The following is a 24,044-nucleotide window of genomic DNA, read 5'->3' on the forward strand; positions in this document are numbered from 1 at the left end:
TGGTCTACATAACGACTCAATAAGTAATTTTATTAAATGTGAAGTGTGACACCCCATTTTCTCACATTTCCACCCATTCATGGGAAACTGTCATACTCATTCTCAGGACCCAGGCGTCGGAGTGGAGCAAGGTGCCTGCCAGCCTGATGACCTCCGTTTCATCCGTGGGACCCAGGTGGTAGGAGGCAACCAACTCCACCAAGTTGCCCTCTGACTTCCACAAATGCACAGTGGCATGTTGTAAACACACACACTCACACACACACTTAAATAAATGTACTAATTTTTAAAAGACTGCCTCTAGTAGTTACAACTCCTTAATGCTCATTTCTACATATGGAAAACATCAAGAGACAAATCTATTCATACCTGAACTTTTAGCAACGGTGACATGACACAAGATAGGATAGTCACGCAGCTGTGCCTCTCTGAGCATGTCTGCCTCAGTAGTACTGCTTTGTGATTCCCTAGCACTTCTGATGCTTTTAGATTCAAGTGGCAACTTTGTTTCTGTAGTGAATTCTCTTAACCCGGTTACTAGACCCCATAACTGCGACCATCTAACACCCTGCCCCTCTCTTACTGAGTGCTCTTCAGGCACATTTACCTTTATTTATTTTATTTTGTTCATCTTACTTTTGGACTACTTTTTTGTTTGTGATCAGAAGCTATACTCTGCAGCTCATACTCTCGTATGCAAATCCATGTAGGGCACTCTGAGAATTGTGTGTGTGGTCCCACACGGGCCGCTCATCCCCAGCGTGCAGCGCTGACCTGTGACGCCTGGTTCACCACTCTATCCCTTCTTGGGAATCTCTTTCTAGCATAAACACCTCCAGAGTCTTCCTTTGTTCCCCTCAAGCCTGTTCCTGATCTTTATTTTATTTTAAATCACTAGTGAAGTCCCTTTGTATTCCTTTGTGTTTCTCGTGGTCTTGGTATAAACTTGGAGTTTACCTTCTGCTTAGATCCTCCAAGTGCGGTTTTAGAACCACTTGCTCTTTTGTGTTCAGTGGTGCTGAGTGCTGAGTGAAAGACTCATAAATCTGGGAAAGACAGATACAACAGGCACCCAGGCTAACAGTGCTCTAGGAAGGCAAACGGTGGGGCCTCAGCAGAATAAACTTAGGTCACTTAACTGATCTTGAATCTTTCTGCGAGATGCTAGCTTCCTATGTGGATTGCAAAGTTAGAATGCTTGTCATTATAGATGACGGAGACGCTGAGCTTGCTAGGCCCTCAGTGTGACAGTTCGCCTTCACTGTTTATCTGACTAGATCAAGAATCACCTACAAACAGCTGAGCAACATTCCCATGGTTGAGAGCAGAGCACTGGGTCTCAATCCCCAGTACCCACCTGGCTGCTCACAGTCCCAGGGGAGCAATACCGTCTCCTGCCTCCAGCAGCACTGCATGCGTGTGGCTCACAGACACACACACAGCCAAACCACCCAAACACACAAAATAAAGAACAAAATAAACACCTAGTAAATGCAGCAGTGAGTGTAATCCAGCGAGGCTCAACTGAAGAGGGAAGATGCTCTCTGAATGCAATACTACTGTCACACAGGCCAGGGGCCTGCACTGAATGCAAAGGACAAAGCAAGCGAGCCAGACCCCAGCACTCATCTTCCTTGTTTCCTGGCTGCAGACGCAGTGTGGGCAGCCACAGCGCATTCTTGCTGCTGTGCCTTGCCTGCTGTGATGGTGTTTATCCATCCAGCCTGACCACAGTAAAGTCCTACCTTAAGATGCTCTTGTCAGTTATCTGACACAGCAATGGGATAAGTAGCTAACATACCAAACCTTTCCAATAGGAGTCTCTACTCTATTGTGATCTTACTGTCACCACTAATCCCAGAACCCTTTGGCCAGCTCTATTACCCCCACTGACTTTGAATTTAACAGAAATTAAAAAGTAGGATTTGCAGAGCATGGTGGCTCACACTTTTAATCCCAGCACTGAAGAGGCAGGAGAATCTTCAAGTTTGAGGGCAGCCTGGTCTATGTTATAAGGAACAAGCAAGCCAGATCTTTATAGTAAGACCCTGGAGAGAGAGAGAGAGAGAGAGAGAGAGAGAGAGGGAGGGAGGGAGGGAGGGAGGGAGGGAGGGAGGGAGGGAGGGAGGGAAAGACAGAGACAGAGAGAGAGACACAGAGACAGGGGGGGGCGGAGGGGCAGAGAGATCAGTTGGAGATCTCTGTGTTGGGTACAGTGTGTGAAGGTTGCCTCTGTGTACTCACATACCGACTGCGGAGCTAGCAGACAGCTGTGTACTGGCTGCAGTTCGTATTCTCCTCCTTATGCATCATCACCTGACTCGTACTTTGTAAACACTCTTCCTCCCTCACCTTTTAGTTAACTTAATAAAGAGCTGGCCAACAGCTGGGCATGAGAGGAAAGGTGGGACTTCCAGCTGAGAGAGGGTCTCTGTGAGGAATCAGATGTGGGAGGACTCCCCAGTGTGACAGGTGCTGGGACTGAGTGAGAGAGAGGTAAGGGGCCATGTGGCCATGTGGCTAGAATAGCTGACAACCTGCCCAGCTGCAGCACCTAAGTGTTTATAAGTGATAAAAGCCTTCATGTCTTTATTCGTTGGGGGAGGGTCCAAGAAAGTCTGGCTGCATTGTGGTTAGAGGGACAGCCCAGTGGCTAAGGGCATGGACTACTCTTCCATCGGACCTGAGCTTGGTTTCCAGCACCCACATTGGGCAGCTCGTAACTGCCTCTAACTCCAGCTCCAGGGGATCTGGCATTCTCTTCTGTAATCCGTGGGTACTTGCACACATTAAAAATATATAGGAACATACTGTTTTTTAAAGATTTATGTATGTATGTATTTATTTATTTATTCATTTAATGTATTTGAATGCTCTATTTGCATGTACACCTGCAGGACAGAAGAGGGCATTAGATCACATTATAGATGGTTGTGAGCCACCATGTGGTTGTTGGGAATTGAACTCTGGACCTCTGGAAGAGCAGCTAGTGCTCTTAATCTCTGAGCCATCTCTCCAGCCCCAGGAAAAATATTATTTTTAAAAAGCCTTGTGATAGCGAATGCTTGCAACCCCAACCCCCAGGAGACTGAGCCAGGAGGATCACCAGTTCCCCAAACAGCTAGGTCCTGTAGCAGGAGCAGAGTAGGACACAGGGTTAGGGCTGCCGTCCAGGGGTGAAATACTCAAGAAGCTTGTCTAAGGACCTGGTCTGCGCTTTAGCACAAACAACAAACAAAAACAAACACCCAAACCAACAACCAAATGGTAATCTCTAAATATCCATCACATAATTTTCTGTTTGGTTAAGTGTTTTTTTGGGGGGGGAGGGAGAGGGGGAGGAGGGTTAAAATAAGGTTACTCTGTGTCGCTCTGGCTGTCATGGAACTCACTGTAAAAATCAAGATGGCCCCAAGCTCAGAGATCTGCCTGCCTCTGCCTCCAGGCTAGGATTAGAGGCTTGTGCCACCATGCCCAGCTGCTTGGCTGGTTTTGAGACAAGGTCTCCTGTATCCGTAGTCCGTGCTCTCCTCAACTTACTGCATGAGAACGCTTGCCTTGAGCTCCTGGTCCTTAGGCCTCTGCAGGCTGGGTGCCAGGATTACAGGAGTGTACTACCACGCCCAGATTCTATTATATACGTTTTAGTGTTCCCAAGACATACGAAACCACAAAACTAATGAGGCTGTCAACCTTTGGATAATAACTCTTCTTATAACATTACTTATTCAGGAAGAAAGGTCACAGTCTGGTCCAGTTTCTGTGACTGGCAAACTACAGTGTTTTGGGGTGGACCCTTCACTGGGTCCTAACAGAAAGTAATCAGGAACAGCCTTCTGCCTGCAGAGCGTTAAGATGGGCACTAACATCCTGCTATTACTGAAAACAGATATAATGACACAATTTCCTAGTGTACACAAGACCTAGGGTCTGATCTTGGTAGTTTTAAATCTTGTCATTAAGGACATAGTAAATTCCAAGTCACAGAAGTAAAAGATAATATCACACAGACATCTAATTATTAAAACAAAGTTCACTGTCAATATGAGAATAAGTTTCAAAATGTAATTTTGTAGTTTTCTCATGATTTTTGCATTTGGTTTAATTGTTCAGTTGATCTATAAAAATTGATATTTTTTTGCATTCATTTATTCATGTGGAAAACACATGTGGAGGTCAGAGGAGTAGGTTTTCTCTTTGCACCATGTGGGTCTGAGGACTGAGGCCCGGCCATCAGGCTTGGCAGCAAGCACCTCTGCCCACAGAGCCGCCTCACCAACTCTTGTTGGTGATCATCTAAGCAAGAGCAAGCAGAACTCTGCTTTTCAAGTATAAGCACAGTACTTTAAAAAGGTGTAGTTTCTTTAAAAGTCTACAATCATCATAAAATAATAATAATAGTAACATATAAAAGAAATTGCAGCCTGATATCTTGAATACCTACCAATTTTATCCAGCTGTTTAGATATATGTCTAGAGTTTTCCCAGAGTTTACACTTAAAGCATTTAGCTAAAATCACACTATTTAAAAGCACAGCAAACTTCTTTTCCTGAGCAGCCACAAAATCTGACAACCCTGAAAAAAAGTTTTCAACATTAAATATAGTATATTAATTTACTGGAAAATGTTGAAAATCCATTAATGACTTAACATACATCTTGCAATTCTTGAGCCATTTCTGAAAATCTTCGAGGTATCTTGTGTCAAAGCAAAGTCTTGTACAGGAATGCATCCTAGCTGAGCCTGAATCAGACTGGGGAAAACAGAGCCGTTATTTCCCTTTCCAGAGCGCAGCCACACAGGACCTGGCACGATGGCCTCAGCAGCCCTTAGGATCTCTCTGCTTTCATGTGCACGGAGCTGCGAGAGTCTGTCGTTTCACTACTGTTGCAGGTCACTTCTGACTCCTGTTTCCCAACCACAAAATACTCAGCTCTTGTTATCTCCTTCACCTTTAATCAAGTCAGTTTCTCTTTGTCTTAGAAATCTCAACATCTTTAGCAAAGAATCAATGAAGCACTGGATGTGGTGCTTTTAATGTATAAAGGTCCCTGTGAAGCTACCTGGGGACACACAGGTGTGGGATATGTGTAAAATCACTGAAGCAAACCACTTTTTTAAAGTAACGTATACATTTAATAACAGTGCTCTATTAGTAAATAGAAAATGTTTGAAATCGTGTTTTTCTGTTGGAAGCCATATCGTAACCAGCAGCAACAAAGCAGTGTGGGAGAGGGGCAGAGGCAGGGGGATCTCTCTGAGTTTGAGGCCAGTCTGGTCTACACAGCAAGTTCTAGGATATCCAAAGAGACTGTCTAAAAATAAAATTTAAACCATAATGCACTATGAGTTTACTTTCCTGTGTTGTTCTTCAGTGGAAAAAAAAGAAAAAAGAAAAAAAAAAAAAGAAAAAAAAAAGGAAATCTCATACCCTCAGGCTAGGTGGCACTTCTGCCATCAAGTAATGGAGGTGCATGGCAGCTAAGTAATGGCTAATTCAAGGTGACTGTATGGACTCATTGGGATGAAGTATTGATTCGGTGAGGGCTAGTTTCAGTATGGCAAACCACATGGTTAATTCTGTAGACAATACAAATGGTTGTAGAATTAGTCAGTGTATGGTTCCATGCCATGCCATACCCTACAAGTCCAGTGAAGAAAATGCCCAAGTTAAAGAGAGTAACTAGCACCGAAGAGGGAAGACTTAGTAACTAAATGACACACATGTATATATATGTTAATATGTATGTATAAAACCGTAGTTAATTCTCAAAAATCATAAAGTGTGTAAACATATTACACACATATCCACATTAGGGAACTAAAGAATTGAGGCTCAACCACTAGCTCCCGGCCCGAGGGCTTTTCTTTCCTGCTTGCCTCTCCTAGAATTCCATTACTAGTGAACAACACGTACGACTTGTGTTTTAATGGCACCTGTTATTTTCATTCATGCTAACTTGAGAGATCCCAATTAGCATAAACACATTTTCTTTCTGTAGCCTATTTTGCCTCAACAGAATATCCTGTCGACAAGTGATTTTTTAAATTAAGTTTTTCTTTCTTTACCTCTGTGACTTTTCTCCCATCTCCTTCCCTTCCACAGCAGTGGGCTGAATGAGGGCCCTGCACACACTGGGCAAACCTGAGTTACACCCCAGACTCACAGTTTATTTTAACCAAAGCCTGAAAGTTCTTGCAAATTGACTTCAGATATAAATTATGATTCCTTATTTTTCTGAAAACACATTATTCTTAAAAATTAAAGAAAATCTATTTTAAAACTGAAGAAGCTGGGCATGGTAGCTCACATCAGCAATCCCAGCACACAGGAAACTATGCCAGAAAATAAATGTTCTTTACCAGTTTACTTTCATTTCTCTTGTTTTAATTTTCCCTTCCATTGGAAATCTGTAAATAAAAACACATGGAAAGCTTTTATTATTTAACTAAATAAAATGTTAAGTTCGATAAAGTATATGTAATTTCTGTACCTGATAGTTATCCGGTTCGGGTCTTTATTTAGAGTATTCAATGTTCTCTTTTCATTAACCCTCAGCTGCACATCTAGAAACTCATTGCAGCTGGATATCATTGAAATCTATGAAATGTAAGCATTTGTCAGTTTAACAAATTACATTTTAAATCTTTTAAAGCCTCTTTCTTTGAGCCCTGGCTTTATTCATTAGCAGAGCAGAATGTAAAGCGGCTTCATCCCTGTTACTTCTTTAGGGACTCATTCACAAACAAACGCTCAGAAATAGCTTCAACATGCAGACACCGTGACGCACAGTGTGAGCCGCCATCAGAATGAGTCACTGACATGGAAGAGACCAAGTGCATTCTGCCCAGTGCTGAGAGGCACTCAGGCTGCTGCTGCGGCTGCTGCTCATCCTTCTGCCGCTTGCAGGTCACCATCCCAGTGACTCAGCAATGGAAAGATGCTTAAATACTAGGAACTGTGAATCTGTAGACTGACTCTGGGAGATGGACCTAAGAATTCTAAATCCCTCACACAATAGACACAGTTATTTGGTGCTGACAATGATGCTTGTTAGTCTTGGGTTCTTCTTAGAGAATAATAGTATTTACATGGAAATACATATCTTTTACTTTACCAAAGTTTGCACACACACTCTTTAACAATAACCAGAATTTCACTGTAAAGGCTTTAACATAATATTACTGTGCTAACTAACCGATATTTAAAATCAAAGTGTATGGTTTCAAATTGAGACTAAGTATCTTCTACGAATCTCAGCTCACTGCAGCTCAGGTCCCTGCAGCTGCTGGGACTGTTCACTGCAGCAGCTGCAAAACTGCCCCACAGTTTACTCTTTAGTACAACATATGTATTGGTCCCTTTTTCTCCAGAATCAGTTTTTTTTTCTGAGCTACCATAATACTATTATTTTTTATTCACTGTTCTTGTTATGCTTACGCAGATTCTTTAGAGAAGGAAGGGATGTAGGCACAGGGCACCACACAGCTCACTGTCCTACAGCCCACTGTCCTACAGCTCACTGTCCTACAGCTCACTGTCCTACAGCTCACTGTCCTACAGCTCACTGTCCTACAGCCCACTGTCCTACAGCCCACTGTCCTACAGCTCACTGTCCTACAGCTCACTGTCCTACAGCCCACTGTCCTACAGCTCACTGTCCTACAGCCCACTGTCCTACAGCTCACTGTGCTACAGCTCACTGTCCTACAGCTCACTGTCCTACAGCTCACTGTCCTACAGCTCACTGTCCTACAGCTCACTGTCCTACAGCTCACTGTCCTACAGCTCACTGTCCTACAGCCCACTGTCCTACAGCTCACTGTCCTACAGCTCACTGTCCTACAGCTCACTGTGCTACAGCTCACTGTGCTACAGCTCACTGTCCTACAGCTCACTGTGCTACAGCTCACTGTGCTACAGCTCACTGTCCTACAGCTCACTGTCCTACAGCTCACTGTCCTACAGCTCACTGTCCTACAGCTCACTGTCCTACAGCTCACTGTCCTACAGCTCACTGTGCTACAGCTCACTGTGCTACAGCTCACTGTCCTACAGCTCACTGTCCTACAGCTCACTGTCCTACAGCTCACTGTCCTACAGCTCACTGTCCTACAGCTCACTGTGCTACAGCTCACTGTCCTACAGCTCACTGTCCTACAGCTCACTGTCCTACAGCTCACTGTCCTACAGCTCACTGTCCTACAGCTCACTGTCCTACAGCTCACTGTCCTACAGCTCACTGTGCTACAGCTCACTGTGCTACAGCTCACTGTCCTACAGCTCACTGTCCCATAGCTCACGGTCCTACAGCTCACTGTCCTACAGCTCACTGTCCTACAGCTCACTGTCCTACAGCTCACTGTCCTACAGCTCACTGTGCTACAGCTCACTGTCCTACAGCTCACTGTCCTACAGCTCACTGTCCTACAGCTCACTGTGCTACAGCTCACTGTCCTACAGCTCACTGTCCCATAGCTCACGGTCCAACAGCTCACTGTCCTACAGCTCAGTGTCCTACAGCTCACTGTCCTACAGCTCACTGTCCTACAGCTCACTGTCCTACAGCTCACTGTGCTACAGCTCACTGTCCTACAGCTCACTGTCCTACAGCTCACTGTGCCACAGTTCACTGTCCTACAGCTCACTGTCCTACAGCTCACTGTCCTACAGCTCACTGTCCTACAGCTCACTGTCCTACAGCTCACTGTGCTACAGCTCACTGTCCTACAGCTCACTGTCCCACAGCTCACTGTCCTACAGCTCACTGTGCTACAGCTCACTGTCCTACAGCTCACTGTGCTACAGCTCACTGTCCTACAGCTCACTGTCCTACAGCTCACTGTCCTACAGCTCACTGTCCTACAGCTCACTGTGCTACAGCTCACTGTCCTACAGCTCACTGTCCTACAGCTCACTGTCCTACAGCTCACTGTCCCACAGCTCACTGTCCCACAGCTCACGGTCCTACAGCTCACTGTCCTACAGCTCACTGTCCTACAGCTCACTGTCCTACAGCTCACTGTCCTACAGCTCACTGTCCTACAGCTCACTGTCCTACAGCTCACTGTCCTACAGCTCACTGTCCTACAGCTCACTGTCCTACAGCTCACTGTCCTACAGCTCACTGTCCTACAGCTCACTGTCCTACAGCTCACTGTCCTACAGCTCACTGTCCTACAGCTCACTGTGCTACAGCTCACTGTGCTACAGCTCACTGTCCTACAGCTCACTGTCCCATAGCTCACGGTCCTACAGCTCACTGTCCTACAGCTCACTGTCCTACAGCTCACTGTCCTACAGCTCACTGTCCTACAGCTCACTGTCCTACAGCTCACTGTCCTACAGCTCACTGTGCTACAGCTCACTGTCCTACAGCTCACTGTCCTACAGCTCACTGTGCCACAGTTCACTGTCCTACAGCTCACTGTCCTACAGCTCACTGTCCTACAGCTCACTGTCCTACAGCTCACTGTGCTACAGCTCACTGTCCTACAGCTCACTGTCCTACAGCTCACTGTCCTACAGCTCACTGTGCTACAGCTCACGGTCCTACAGCTCACTGTCCTACAGCTCACTGTCCTACAGCTCACTGTCCTACAGCTCACTGTCCTACAGCTCACGGTCCTACAGCTCACTGTCCTACAGCTCACGGTCCTACAGCTCACTGTCCTACAGCTCACTGTCCTACAGCTCACTGTCCTACAGCTCACTGTCCTACAGCTCACTGTCCTACAGCTCACTGTCCTACAGCTCACTGTCCTACAGCTCACTGTGCTACAGCTCACTGTGCTACAGCTCACTGTCCTACAGCTCACTGTCCCATAGCTCACTGTCCTACAGCTCACTGTCCTACAGCTCACTGTCCTACAGCTCACTGTCCTACAGCTCACTGTCCTACAGCTCACTGTCCTACAGCTCACTGTGCTACAGCTCACTGTCCTACAGCTCACTGTCCTACAGCTCACTGTCCTACAGCTCACTGTGCTACAGCTCACTGTCCTACAGCTCACTGTCCCATAGCTCACGGTCCTACAGCTCACTGTCCTACAGCTCACTGTCCTACAGCTCACTGTCCTACAGCTCACTGTCCTACAGCTCACTGTGCTACAGCTCACTGTCCTACAGCTCACTGTCCTACAGCTCACTGTGCCACAGTTCACTGTCCTACAGCTCACTGTCCTACAGCTCACTGTCCTACAGCTCACTGTCCTACAGCTCACTGTCCTACAGCTCACTGTCCTACAGCTCACTGTCCCACAGCTCACTGTCCCACAGCTCACTGTCCTACAGCTCACTGTGCTACAGCTCACTGTCCTACAGCTCACTGTCCTACAGCTCACTGTGCTACAGCTCACTGTCCTACAGCTCACTGTCCTACAGCTCACTGTCCTACAGCTCACTGTGCTACAGCTCACTGTCCTACAGCTCACTGTCCTACAGCTCACTGTCCTACAGCTCACTGTGCTACAGCTCACTGTCCTACAGCTCACTGTCCCATAGCTCACGGTCCTACAGCTCACTGTCCTACAGCTCACTGTCCTACAGCTCACTGTCCTACAGCTCACTGTCCTACAGCTCACTGTGCTACAGCTCACTGTCCTACAGCTCACTGTCCTACAGCTCACTGTCCTACAGCTCACTGTGCTACAGCTCACTGTCCTACAGCTCACTGTCCTACAGCTCACTGTCCTACAGCTCACTGTCCCACAGCTCACTGTCCTACAGCTCACTGTGCTACAGCTCACTGTGCTACAGCTCACTGTCCTACAGCTCACTGTCCTACAGCTCACTGTCCTACAGCTCACTGTCCTACAGCTCACTGTCCTACAGCTCACTGTCCTACAGCTCACTGTCCTACAGCTCACTGTCCTACAGCTCACTGTCCTACAGCTCACTGTCCTACAGCTCACTGTGCTACAGCTCACTGTCCTACAGCTCACTGTCCTACAGCTCACTGTCCCATAGCTCACGGTCCTACAGCTCACTGTCCTACAGCTCACTGTCCTACAGCTCACTGTCCTACAGCTCACTGTCCTACAGCTCACTGTCCTACAGCTCACTGTGCTACAGCTCACTGTCCTACAGCTCACTGTCCTACAGCTCACTGTCCTACAGCTCACTGTGCTACAGCTCACTGTCCTACAGCTCACTGTCCCATAGCTCACGGTCCTACAGCTCACTGTCCTACAGCTCACTGTCCTACAGCTCACTGTCCTACAGCTCACTGTCCTACAGCTCACTGTGCTACAGCTCACTGTCCTACAGCTCACTGTCCTACAGCTCACTGTGCCACAGTTCACTGTCCTACAGCTCACTGTCCTACAGCTCACTGTCCTACAGCTCACTGTCCTACAGCTCACTGTCCTACAGCTCACTGTGCTACAGCTCACTGTCCTACAGCTCACTGTCCCACAGCTCACTGTCCCACAGCTCACTGTGCTACAGCTCACTGTCCTACAGCTCACTGTCCTACAGCTCACTGTGCTACAGCTCACTGTCCTACAGCTCACTGTCCTACAGCTCACTGTCCTACAGCTCACTGTGCTACAGCTCACTGTCCTACAGCTCACTGTCCCATAGCTCACGGTCCTACAGCTCACTGTCCTACAGCTCACTGTCCTACAGCTCACTGTCCTACAGCTCACTGTCCTACAGCTCACTGTCCTACAGCTCACTGTGCTACAGCTCACTGTCCTACAGCTCACTGTCCTACAGCTCACTGTGCTACAGCTCACTGTCCTACAGCTCACTGTCCTACAGCTCACTGTGCTACAGTTCACTGTCCTACAGCTCACTGTCCTACAGCTCACTGTCCTACAGCTCACTGTCCTACAGCTCACTGTCCTACAGCTCACTGTCCTACAGCTCACTGTCCTACAGCTCACTGTGCTACAGCTCACTGTCCTACAGCTCACTGTCCCACAGCTCACTGTCCTACAGCTCACTGTGCTACAGCTCACTGTCCTACAGCTCACTGTCCTACAGCTCACTGTCCTACAGCTCACTGTCCTACAGCTCACTGTCCTACAGCTCACTGTCCTACAGCTCACTGTGCTACAGCTCACTGTCCTACAGCTCACGGTCCCATAGCTCACGGTCCTACAGCTCACTGTCCTACAGCTCACTGTCCTACAGCTCACTGTCCCATAGCTCACTGTGCTACAGCTCACTGTCCTACAGCTCACTGTGCTACAGCTCACTGTCCTACAGCTCACTGTCCCACAGCTCACTGTCCCACAGCCCACTGTCCCACAGCCCACTGTCCTACAGCCCACTGTCCTACAGCTCACTGTCCTACAGCTCACTGTAATACAGCTCACTGTCCCACAGCTCACTGTCCTACAGCTCACTGTCCTACAGCTCACTGTGCTACAGCTCACTGTCCTACAGCTCACTGTGCTACAGCTCACTGTCCTACAGCTCACTGTCCCATAGCTCACTGTCCTACAGCTCACGGTCCTACAGCTCACTGTCCCATAGCTCACTGTCCTACAGCTCACTGTCCTACAGCTCACTGTCCTACAGCTCACTGTGCTACAGCTCACTGTCCTACAGCTCACTGTCCTACAGCTCACTGTGTTACAGCTCACTGTCCTACAGCTCACTGTCCTACAGCTCACTGTCCTACAGCTCACTGTGCTACAGCCCACTGTCCTACAGCTCACGGTCCTACAGCTCACTGTCCTACAGCTCACTGTCCTACAGCTCACTGTCCCACAGCTCACTGTCCTACAGCTCACTGTCCTACAGCTCACTGTCCTACAGCTCACTGTCGTCGTATAACTCATTGTCATATAGCTCACTGCCATATAGCTTACTGTCATTCATTTCTGCCAGGTTTTTTGCTAATATATCATGCTATACTCTCTTGGAATCTTACTCACATATTACATTTACATATTCCTCCTGAAGGAATTGTTATTATCACGTAAGTTGTAAGATAGTAGCTCTGATAAGAAACACAAATGAAAAAATAATGTATTTTTAGAAGTTATATTCTCTATCTCATGATCAAAGGGAGACATGACCACTAAAATAATTTTTGCTTTCTGTTCATTCAATTTTAAGTTATAGGGAAAATATAAGGTAGTTATCTCTCCAATGTCATTTTTACTCTGTAATCTTTAACTTCCAATGAAAACTTACTAAATCTGATAAAGTTTCTTTTCCACTGGTTGCATAAAATTTCTTCACTGTCTCAAATGTAATATAATACCAAGCCATTAGTCTCCCGGCCTCTGTTAGAAAAGACAGAAAAATAAGCACTTTCCACATTAGTGGTGCAATTTGCTTTTTAAGAAGTAAGTTCACATGCATACAAGCCCATGTGTCTATTCCACACACCGTATGCATCTAGACAACTATGTAATTACGGTGCTAAATGGGAATGTAAAAACAAAAATTTCACAAGACAGTAACTTCTGACAGAACCTATAAACAATAACAATTGCAAAAAAAAAAAAAGTAAGTTTAATAGCATCTTCTTAACATCTACTTAATGTGCACTACGTGCTTGTAATGACCCCCAAACAGAAGACACTCTCCAAGTATAGAACAAACAACCTATGGAGCTTATAGTTGGCTGAAGGTGTAACGCTGGGCAAGACATAAACAAAACCCACTGACTGGTAGTACTTACTACAAGCTCAAGTAGAGAAGAAATTAATCCTAAGAGAATGGTCAGGGTGGGATGACCGAATAGGAAAAAAATGAGTTTAAGGCAAGATTTTATTTTCTTAGACACGGTTTCTCTGTGTAGCCTTGGCTGTCCTGGACTCCTTTGTAGACCAGGCTGGCCTCGAACTCACAGCGATGTGCCTGGCTCTGCGCCGCACCCCCAACCCCCACCCCTGCCCTGAGTGCTGGGATTAAAGGTGTGTGCCACCACGCCTGGCTAAGGCAAGATTTTAAAAGTGACAGATGTGACTTGGCAAAAAGTAAACGAAACCATTATGACTGTGGAGAGAATCGAGATTTATTTACCAGAACAGAAGAGTTAAGAAGACCATCTTTAGAACACTTTGGGAAGGATGTGGCCTGATGGTCATTATGAACCCCAGTCTAAAGCTCCACTTACTTCACAGAGGATCATGTGACAGTCTTAGTGTACTGGGGCAGTAAGAGTACTAACCTCAAAATATGATTAGGGTGCATAATACTTAGTAAATGTTGCCTAATCTTAAATATTAACAGATGACAAATAATAAACTAAAGAGGCCTCAAGGAGCCTTTAAGTTCACTCAAAGGAGTTCAGAATCTGGATCTGAGTTGTAAAATAACAGGTCCATTTATTATTCTTGAGCAATATTTTTAGTTAAATTGGAGTTTCAAAATAAATTGTTTTGAAAATAGAATAGCACAGTAGTTTGGAGGGGGAGGTGAGTGAAGAGGGGTGAGGAAGTGATGGGATAAAGTCCACAGTAGAGGCTGCGGGATTGTTGCAGGATATCTGATCACATGTGAACCCCTGGATTGTGGGCTATGAAAACTTGCCTTTTGTTTGGCATGGTTGAGCCCTAGCACACACCTTTAATCCAAGAGCCTTCTGTACACAGGATTTATTAAAGTTAGCCCTAGGTCAAGAGGTAGAGCAAGAAACCAGTTGACAGGGATTCAAGAGGAGGAGGGACTTTGAGTTGAGGGGTATTTAAGACAGTGTGGACAGGGTAAGCAAGTCCTCAGTAGCTCCTGCCTCACAAGTATGTCTGTCAGATGTACTGGGCCAGAAGGCTGAAATGATGCTCCAACGAGGTACAAAGAGCTTTGGGTGACTGCTCAGGTAGCAAACTGTCTCTGTCATCTTCTCATTTGGGAAGCTGCTAACCTGCACCCCTTGTATACTTGGGTAATTAATTTTATTCCTTCTCAAGTCTCTAATGGGGTTGAAGACTAGATAGTTTAGTTTTACAATTGAGCTTAGTTGCTTAGGGGTTAAGATGTTTTTCGGTCTAGATAGATGTTTTAAGTTGATAATGACAAGACGTAATGGAGGTTGACTTTCATTCAGAATTTTAGATGCAACAAAATAGGAAAGATGTTTTCTTCAAGGCTGTCAAATACAAATAGCCAAAACACTAAGAATGTAATATTTATATAATTCTTGATTGTTTCATGGTTCTTCGTGCTGTAGGTGATTGTATATATGTGTAATAATATAAATGAATATGTAAAAATATTTTAAAAAAAACAGCATGGATAAGAAGAAGGGGCTTTGAGGTTTGAGCTAGCATGCTCTTCAGCTTTTAGTTTTTTGCCTTTTCCTCCTGGGCTATCAGCTGAGCTAGTGAGCTTTTTGGGCTTTGTCCTCTGAGACATGAGCTGAGTGCTTTCTCTGTCCCTCTTGACCTAGCAGGTTTTCACCCCAGCATCTGGCTCCTGGGTCTTCTTTGTTAAAAGCAAACAGTTGGGATTTTCAGTTTTAAAGACAATGCTGGTTCTAACTAGGAGTTGTCCAAAAGCATCCCAAAGAATTCTAGTCCTTACAAACATACATAGAAAATGGCCAGGAACACAAAATGGCGTGCTGGGTCTCAGGAGCAGTTAGGACTTATGTATGAACCACAGGTGTTCTTGCAGAGTGCATCAAGAACACTGTAAAACCGACTGAGCTATAGACAGCACCGGGGAAGGAGAGAGGTCACAGCGGAGTGGCTGCCTCAGGCTGGAGCCTGCTGAGTGTGTTCAGTGAGGACGACAGGTAGCCAATGGGTCAGGAAGGAGCGTCTAAAAGAGCAGTGTGAACTACAAGAATACGGTTGTCTGGGGAATGTATTTTAAAATGGCCTCGCATTGCCCGTTCAAATATTAATATAAAGTACCTCCCTACCACAAAACATAAAAAAATTTAAGAAAAACATTTAATATTTGTTGATTTATTAATTGAAATGAAGCCTCTTAGGTAAGAAAAAAAATAATCTAGAGAAGAAACTATAAAGAAGATGAGCCAAAGACAAAGGATGCAACCAAAATGGAAAAGAAGAAAAAAGAAAAAAGACAAGTAATCAGGAATACAAGACAATTTGCTGCTATTATAGTTGTCAACTGATGGACGTTCTCAGAGTAATAAATCCTCAATATTTCCAGTGGAAGGCCATTAAAGTAAAGTCTGCAGAGCGGAGGCAGGGAAGCTGTGAGAAGAACCTCTCAGATTTCCTACTGCAAGAAACATCACTGACCGATGGCTTCATCTGCACTTACTCCAAATCAATCCATCACCATGAAGTCAACATTAACACACCTTTTCATAAGCCCTCTGAAAGGGCAGCAGGTAGCGCAGGCACATCAGACAAGACCTGCCCAACAGACAGCTTTACCTTCAACTTATTTCCCACCATTTTGTCAAACATGCCTAGGATTCCAATGGACGCTAAGACTGGTCCTCAGGCAGTCTTTCTTTTACTTCTTTTCTTCATAGACGATCTACATCCTAATTTAATGACTGCCAAGCTTCTTACAGATACCAGTTGTTTCTAAATCTTTTTTTTTAATCTAAATCTTTCTTAAATTAGGGAAAACATCGAGGATTTCTGAGGCTGTGCAGCGCTGCACGGGGTGACATCACGGGCTGTGGAAGTGCATGTGCACTGTGAGAACCAGGGCTGCCGTGAGTCAGGCAGCGTGGCATAGGCAAGCACTGCCAGAAACAGAGCACTGTAGGCGGGGACAACGGAAACAAAGGACGGACCTTACTGTTTCTCCCAGCTCATAACACACAGCTCAGAGCCCTTCTGTCAATGAACCTAAGAGGGGCAGGAGGCAATGCTACTGTCTTGCATGTAGCAACCTAAGCAGCCACTCAGACAGCCCATGCGTGTGTATTCAAGTGGCAAAGGCCATTACACTGGTTATAACTGGCCGACAATGCGTGCACACACAGACTTCAAGTCCTCTGCCGAGAGTCACCAGAACCAGTGAAAATAAGTGCTCTGTTTCATGAACCGTGTGATTTATGACTTACAGCTAAAAAGGATGACACTCCATTGAAAATGAAACCACAATTTAGTTTTACCATTGTTTAAATTTTAGTAAAACAAAACTTAAATCTACCTAAAGCAAGCATTAAACTCAGTGACATCATAAGGAAAAATACCTGTTGGTTTGAAATAAACATCTTCATCCATCTTAATCAAGTCTAGTGATGATAAATCTTTCAGATTCTTCAAACATAATTCTGTTCAATTATAGAAAACACAGTTTTAAGTTTAGTGAAATGAAAATAGAAATTTACTATTAAATATGTTCAAGATGTCTGCTATAATGTAATTGTTCTGGAAGAACTGGAGTCTTTTAAAAAGCAAGGGAAAAAACCTAGAAATATAACATCCAATTAATGTTAAGTACCATTCAGCACTGGGAACATCTGATACATATGTATTAATTTACTTAATTCTCAAAAATAATAAAATAAAGTATGCAGAAGTATTGCATACATATCCACATTAGGAAACTAAAGAATTGAGACTGAATTACTTGTTCCAGGTCTAAGAAATTGTTTTGCTATCTATTCTCCATTACGGCATTTCCTCCCTTACATATAATGGCACCAAAAGATGCCAGCTGAGGCCAGGATTCAGAAGGCACCTCCTGAGGGGCTCCAGGTCCCTGTGTTCCAGATGCACAGAAGCATGTAGACAGGACCAAGACAAGTGACAGAGACACTTGCAAGGAGGAAGCAGGCTGGAGCAGGGAGCTGTCAAGGGAAGCCGTTGCCTGGCTTCACAGAGGGGTGGGACCTCTGCCTCGTTTGCATAGTGGAGCCAGGGCACGCTCGATCTGTTGCGTGTAGTTCTACATACAACCTCACAAGTGTCATTAACACGGTAACTGTCCACCAGAGGTGTGTGTTTGGTTTTCTCTATGGGTTTGAGGTGACTGCAGAAGGCGCCATCATTGCTCTCCTCTCTGCCCCACTCAGTGCCCGTTCTCTTGTTTCCAATGTACAGAACCAAAGTGTCTTACGAAGTTTGTTCTCAGACTCACAATCTGCTCCCTCTTTCTGTTTGCCACTTTATTCAAATAATCGCTTAATTTTTTCTAGCTGCAGCTTTTGGTTTTTTACTTCCATTTCTCTGACAAGGCTGCCATGTGTACCATGGAAACCTCTAAATAGTACCAACCGTGCAGCCAACAGACAGGAGCCAGTCAACCTCCAACAACGGCTGCTGCTTCTGTTCTCACTGTCCCCTGCTGCAGCCCACAAGGGACACTGTGGAGAGCAACTCGTAAAAGGCCCTCACATCCCAACAAGGATTAGTGTCACGTAGGCATCTTGACACAGCTTAATGCATTTGACAGTTAGGGTTTTTGAAATATTTTCTAATTGCCTTAGTTAGCCACTATCCAGTTAAAATTAGCTCATTACCCACTAATCAGTCACTCGGTCAAGGAAAAGTCTTACTCTCCTGCATGCTGAGCATCACTCTAAGGTTTAAGTATAGACATGGAAAGTACATTTTCCCTCATATATGTAGAATTTGCATTTTAATGAAAAAACCAATAAACAAATAAATAATACAGCTTTGGTACTGAAAACTATTAAAAAAACTAAAGCTGAGAAATGTTTTTTAAAAAAGCTTTTAAGCTCTTAACTAAAGTTTGTGTGCATTTCTAATTCAGCCACATAATTCTGTATAAAATAAGGAAACCCCTAATTGTCACAATAAAGGCATCTTTTCCAAGAACAAAACAATAGTGATAACCACAGCATGAATGTCAATTCATCGTTATCTCTGACAGCTTGATATTTGAACAGAGACTTAAATCAAATAAAGGTGCAAGCCGGAGAAGTACTTGACAATGTTCCAAGAGCAAGTAACAAATGGTGAAGGGACCCCAGTGAGAACGAGCAAGAGCTGCTGTAATTAACACAGCGCTGTGAGCTGTGCAGTCCCTTCTAACTCAGGGTCACTGCAAAGCTCTTAGAGGCTCTTGAGGAAGAAGCACAATCAAGTTTAGGAAAGCAGGTCCTGTGCTACTGTCCTTCCTGAGAGTTAGGGAAATGTCAGGGCTCACAAAACACTAAGCCCAGGGTATTATAACCTGAAGGAGACAAAGAGGCCTCAGAACACTTACGATGACCTTGTGCTGCCTTTCTGTGAAAGCCAGTCAGTCACAGAGCAGCCCCTGTCCTAACTAACTTTCATTGCAGAGGGTAGTCTAGGCACAGAGAGAAAGAGAGAGGTCTGGGGGAGTCTAGGCACAGAGAGGGAGAGAGGCCTGGGGGAGTCTAGGCACAGAGAGAGGCCTGGAGGAGTCTAGGATACTTCTCCCTGCTTCTTAGTCACATAACACTACAACTATTCACTTCTTTCACAAACTGCAAAAAAGAACAGTTTCCAGCTAGTTCTTGAGGTCTTCATTTTCAAAGGCTCCTATGACATGTAAAACTTTGAATTAAAAATTTACTATGCTAATCAATCTCTTGTTGTAGGAGTATTGGCCCTGGGCCTTGTAATGAATGAGAAACAAACAGACAAACAAAAATGTACTCTCCCTCAACCGTAACTTTTTATCCATGTATATAATAAACAGATATTCTTCTATATATAGAAAACTCGCTGTATCAATTAATAATGAAAACTAAAGCAAACATGAATAGTGATGATGCTAAAAGAACTAACCATTAAAGTTATCATAATACACAAGGCTATACTTTAATCTATCTGACTCCTTATGTGCAACTTATCATTATAGTAATGTGTTATTTAACTAAATTTTTAATTATAAAAATGTTCTAGAGAATAATATAATATTTTTTTAATAATACAATAATTTATGAGTTTATACTTTAACAGCAGTATGATAATATATGTGACTACTTAGCACTATGCTTAAATAATGAATTTACTCTTTGGGTAAGATCACTTATTACTTTATCCTTATCTCTGTATTTTTATTTGCCACATAAAATATTCACAGAAAAAATTAAAATTAATATTTTTAGTGGATCCAAAATTCTTTATTTTTACTGAACGTCTCAACACAATGAAGACACAGCAATGTTTAATTCTAATAAGTGCTTATTTAACTGTTAAACTTTAAAAGACAGGTAGTGGAATAATAAAGTTAAATATCTAAAGTTGAAGTTTGAAAAGAAAATACTGCATGACTGGGATGAGAACCCACAATAAATCTAGGATTATATTTTCAACTAAAATTAGGCTTTAAAAAGGCAAATGTTTACTCCATTGGCAATGTTTTCAAAGATCAGGGTCATTTAAAAAGCAGAACCCGAATAAGCCAAGTTAGCATTTTGTGTAGGAGCAGATACTCTAACAGATTAATAAGTACAGAGAAACTACATGTGCCAAGCTTTATGTATGAAAAATATATAATTCAATTTTCCAGACAAGTTTACTTTTTAAAAATAATTTACAAAAGCATACTCTTATTCATCTAGTAACTGACATTTTCATAAAAATTTATACTATATATATTTACAAATAAATACATCTAACCTTGTAATTTTGCTTCAATTCCATCCTTGTTCAATCCAGATACAAAACCTGTGTAAGCCATGAAACTTTATTTTAAAAATTAGAGTGTACTTAATTAGTCTTTGTATGTTCAATTTAAACGTCACATGCAGAATAGCATCTATATTTCATGTAGAGTAATAACAGTTTGATGAGCTCAAAAAGGCTGAACTATTTATAGAGTACATGCACTTCTGAAATCTTTCCAATATGAACTGGCTGTATTTTGTTTTCTTAAACTGCATTAAGTAATCGGAAACAATATTTCAGCAAGAACTATGTAGAATCAGTTTAAAGATCTATCTCTATTATACTTAGTTATGTGTCTGTGCGGAAGTAAGTGCATGTGAGGCAAGTGTACATGGTCAAAATTTGGAAATAAACTACATGTCCATCCACAAAATAAATGATTGAAACATTGTATATTGGTACAACTGGATTTATACTGTAATAACAAAAGGAATTATTACTGAAACACTCAATTATATGAAGAAATATCATGAATAATATGAATTACAAGAAACTAAAGACAAAAAAGCAAAGACTCTCGTTTAGCTCAAGTTCAAGATATTTAATAGAACATGTGGTACTTAGGAAACTATTCTGTATGCTGAGCTGGACTCTGATTATATGTGGGTATCTGTGTCTATGTGATATATTTAGCTTTTATACCTAAGGTTTGTGCCATTTACTGTGATAATGAAATATAAAAATTCACTATAAAAATAAAGTCTTACACGGAAAAAGAAGTGCAAATTGAGACATAAAGGAATTTCGCACCACACTGATAAAAGGCCCGAGTACACACCGCAGAGTGAGTGTGAACCCTCAAGCACTGATGGCAGCTGTGTAAGGCACTAAGGACAGTGACTTGGCAACAGCTACTACATTTAAAGGAAATGTACCCTCTGATCCAGAAACTCCGTTTCTAAGAATTTAGCGTGCGGATGAATTTACACATGTGAAAATACACTGTTGATGACAGCAGATCATCACTTTTTAATGAACATATTCATCAACCGGAACTGCTCAGAAGACACATGGGGCTGGTAAGGGCTCAGCTGCCCCTGCAGAGGGTTAGCAGCTCTCAGCTGCCTGTAGCTCTTGCTCCAGGAGGGTGACTGGGGCTTCCTATCTTCCAGCCTAGCTGAGAACACACGTGCTGCGGATCCATTTAGGGACCCTAAGTCAGAGGTAAGCACAGGGTGACAGGACACCTGGTGTGCTCTGCACTCAAGAGTACCGGTTCACTCTCCCTACTACCCACACGCACGTGTGCACTCACACAGACACATACACACAAAAGCATATTAAGCAGAATGAACAAATCTTTTAAGTATTTATTTTAAAAACAAGTAAAGCAGGATTATGTTATGACCTAATATAAGCACTCCTGGGTAAGTACTCAAAGGACGCTTAGTCAACATACTACACAAGAGATCTGTGCCCACCCAGGTGCAGTGCTGCACGCATTACAACAGAAATGGAGCCAGCCTAAACATGGGTACAGCCTAAATATCTGGGTACAAAAGGTTGTTTCCAGCCATAAAGAAAAATCATGACATTTGCAGGAAAACAAATGGTACTGACGATCATTATATTAAGAGAAATGGGGCTGGAGAGATGGCTGAGAGGTTAAGAGTACTGTGTGTTCTTCCAAAGGTCCTGAGTTCAATTCCCAGCAACCACATGGTGGCTCACAACCATCTATAGTGAGATCTGGCGCCCTCTTCTGGCATTCATGTACACATGGAGGCAGAGTGCTGTATAAATAATAAATAAATACAAATTTTTAAAAAGAGAGAGAAATAAGGTAGATTTAGAAGGACAAGGACCACATTTTGTGTCATTCACGTAATGCAGATTTAAGTGTGTGTGATGAAAGCAGAGCAAGGGAGAGAGAGAGAGATTGAGAGCGCTGGAGGAAGGTGGTGGGTCAGGTACCAAGGTGCAGAAGGGAGGACTATTGTGGCACCTAAAGGTCTGGGCATAAGGGATGTTGGTAGCGAAAAGCAGTGGGAGGGAAGAAAAAGAAGACAGCACGCCGGGCGCAGTGGCACACGCCTTTAATCCCAACACTCGGGAGGCAGAGGCAGGCAGGCCGCTGTGAGTTCGAGATCAGCCTGGTCTACAACGCAAGTCCAGGACAGCACAATGACAGACATGCGTGAAAATGTCACTGTGACACCTATCACCTTATACACTAGCCTCAAATAGAATTAAACAGAAAGCTTCTGAGATACACTAGGGGAAACAACACAGAAAGGCGCAGACCAGTGGAGTGGTAGCAGTTTACAGCACTCTCAGACAATGACCGCGGCATCTTGCTCTAAATGGTGAGACGCTGAGGCAGAAGACTCCTGCCACTCATGACATGCCAAGGCTACAGAGCAAGACCTCATCTTTTAGAAATATGTCCATAACAAAGACTATTCCCTTCAAAAACTGAGCTTAACTCCTCTCCCCTTCATAGGACCAGGACTAGTAACTTGTTTTTAAAATAAGTGATAACATGTTACTGGTTACAAATAAGGAAATGCAGGTTTTTAAATTTAGCTAATCTGTCTTGTATTATTCTTCCTACAGGGAGAGGGATGTAGGAAAAGTCCAAATTTAAAAAATTAATCCTCTAGTCAAGGGCTCTATGAGATAGCGTTCTTGGATGGGTCTCAAGCCCTGCTGTAGCCTTCAGATAACTGCAGCCTTGACGGACATGCGGATGACACCTTAGAAGAGACTGGGCTCCAGGCTACTAGCTGAGGCCCCTGCCTCTGCAAACTGCATGAGATAATAAATGCTGGTTGTTACAACACGTATTTTAAGTAGTTTGTTAGAAAACTAATACAATGGGACATTGTTTGCACCAAAAGTGAAAAATAAAATTACACCTTATTTGTTTTCATTTTACTATTTGTTTTATGTTCTTATAAATTGAAAAATGAGCAGCCACAAATTTAGAACAAGAGAGCAGCTGAGTGATAAACATGAGAAAGACTCAAGACTTGAAAGCTTTAACTTATTTTAAATTAGTTTAGGCACTTAATTTTTTCTTACATTGCATCTATTTTTAACAGTGTTGACTTTAAAGCTTATTAAAGGACCAGGAGGAGAGCAGACAGTGTGTTCTCATGTTTGTCAACTCTTATCTCTGAATACGTTGGTGACTGATACTATTTTTTCTGTTGCTTATTAGTTTCTTTAATCTACTCTGTAAAAGTATGAATAGAAATCCCACTGGTTTGAAAAACAATCATTGTATTTCCAGCTCAGAGAAACAAACCATAATGAGACGGGTTTTTCAGAGCTCTGATGTACAGCAGGGTTGAGCGGATCCAGTCCAGAGCAACGCTCACATCCGTGATGGTGAGCATCACTATCTCTGCATTCAAATGTTCAATAAGATGTCTGTGCAAACTAATGGGGAAAGAACCTCTGCATTATTAATGTGAATTTCAAGAACATAAGTCCTACTTTTTAAGCTTTAGAAATATATTATTTGCTACTTTAATAATTTATGAAGAGTAATTTTCAAAAATGTAAGAGAAAAATCTTTAAAAGCCAGTTC

The 24,044-nt window shown here is 43.4% G+C and overlaps 1 protein-coding gene across 3 annotated transcripts in view; it reads right to left on the reverse strand.

Annotated features, from left to right (window-relative positions):
- Nucleotides 1-24,044, reverse strand: part of HFM1 (helicase for meiosis 1) — an 87,265-nt gene that overhangs the window by 30,334 nt on the left and 32,887 nt on the right. For all 3 annotated transcript variants that reach the window (XM_084759556.1, XM_084759554.1, XM_084759555.1), the window contains exons 18-25: nucleotides 23,760-23,893; nucleotides 20,462-20,509; nucleotides 17,095-17,175; nucleotides 13,152-13,243; nucleotides 6,496-6,602; nucleotides 6,365-6,412; nucleotides 4,657-4,754; nucleotides 4,445-4,576 (exon numbers count right to left, since the gene is read on the reverse strand). In XM_084759556.1, the coding sequence (XP_084615682.1) occupies nucleotides 4,445-4,576; nucleotides 4,657-4,754; nucleotides 6,365-6,412; nucleotides 6,496-6,602; nucleotides 13,152-13,243; nucleotides 17,095-17,175; nucleotides 20,462-20,509; nucleotides 23,760-23,893 (740 nt within the window). The remainder of the gene's footprint in view (nucleotides 1-4,444; nucleotides 4,577-4,656; nucleotides 4,755-6,364; nucleotides 6,413-6,495; nucleotides 6,603-13,151; nucleotides 13,244-17,094; nucleotides 17,176-20,461; nucleotides 20,510-23,759; nucleotides 23,894-24,044) is intronic.

The sequence above is a fragment of the Acomys minous genome (assembly GCF_964271855.1).
Source record: "Acomys minous genome assembly, chromosome: 15".
NCBI lineage: Eukaryota > Metazoa > Chordata > Mammalia > Rodentia > Muridae > Acomys > Acomys minous.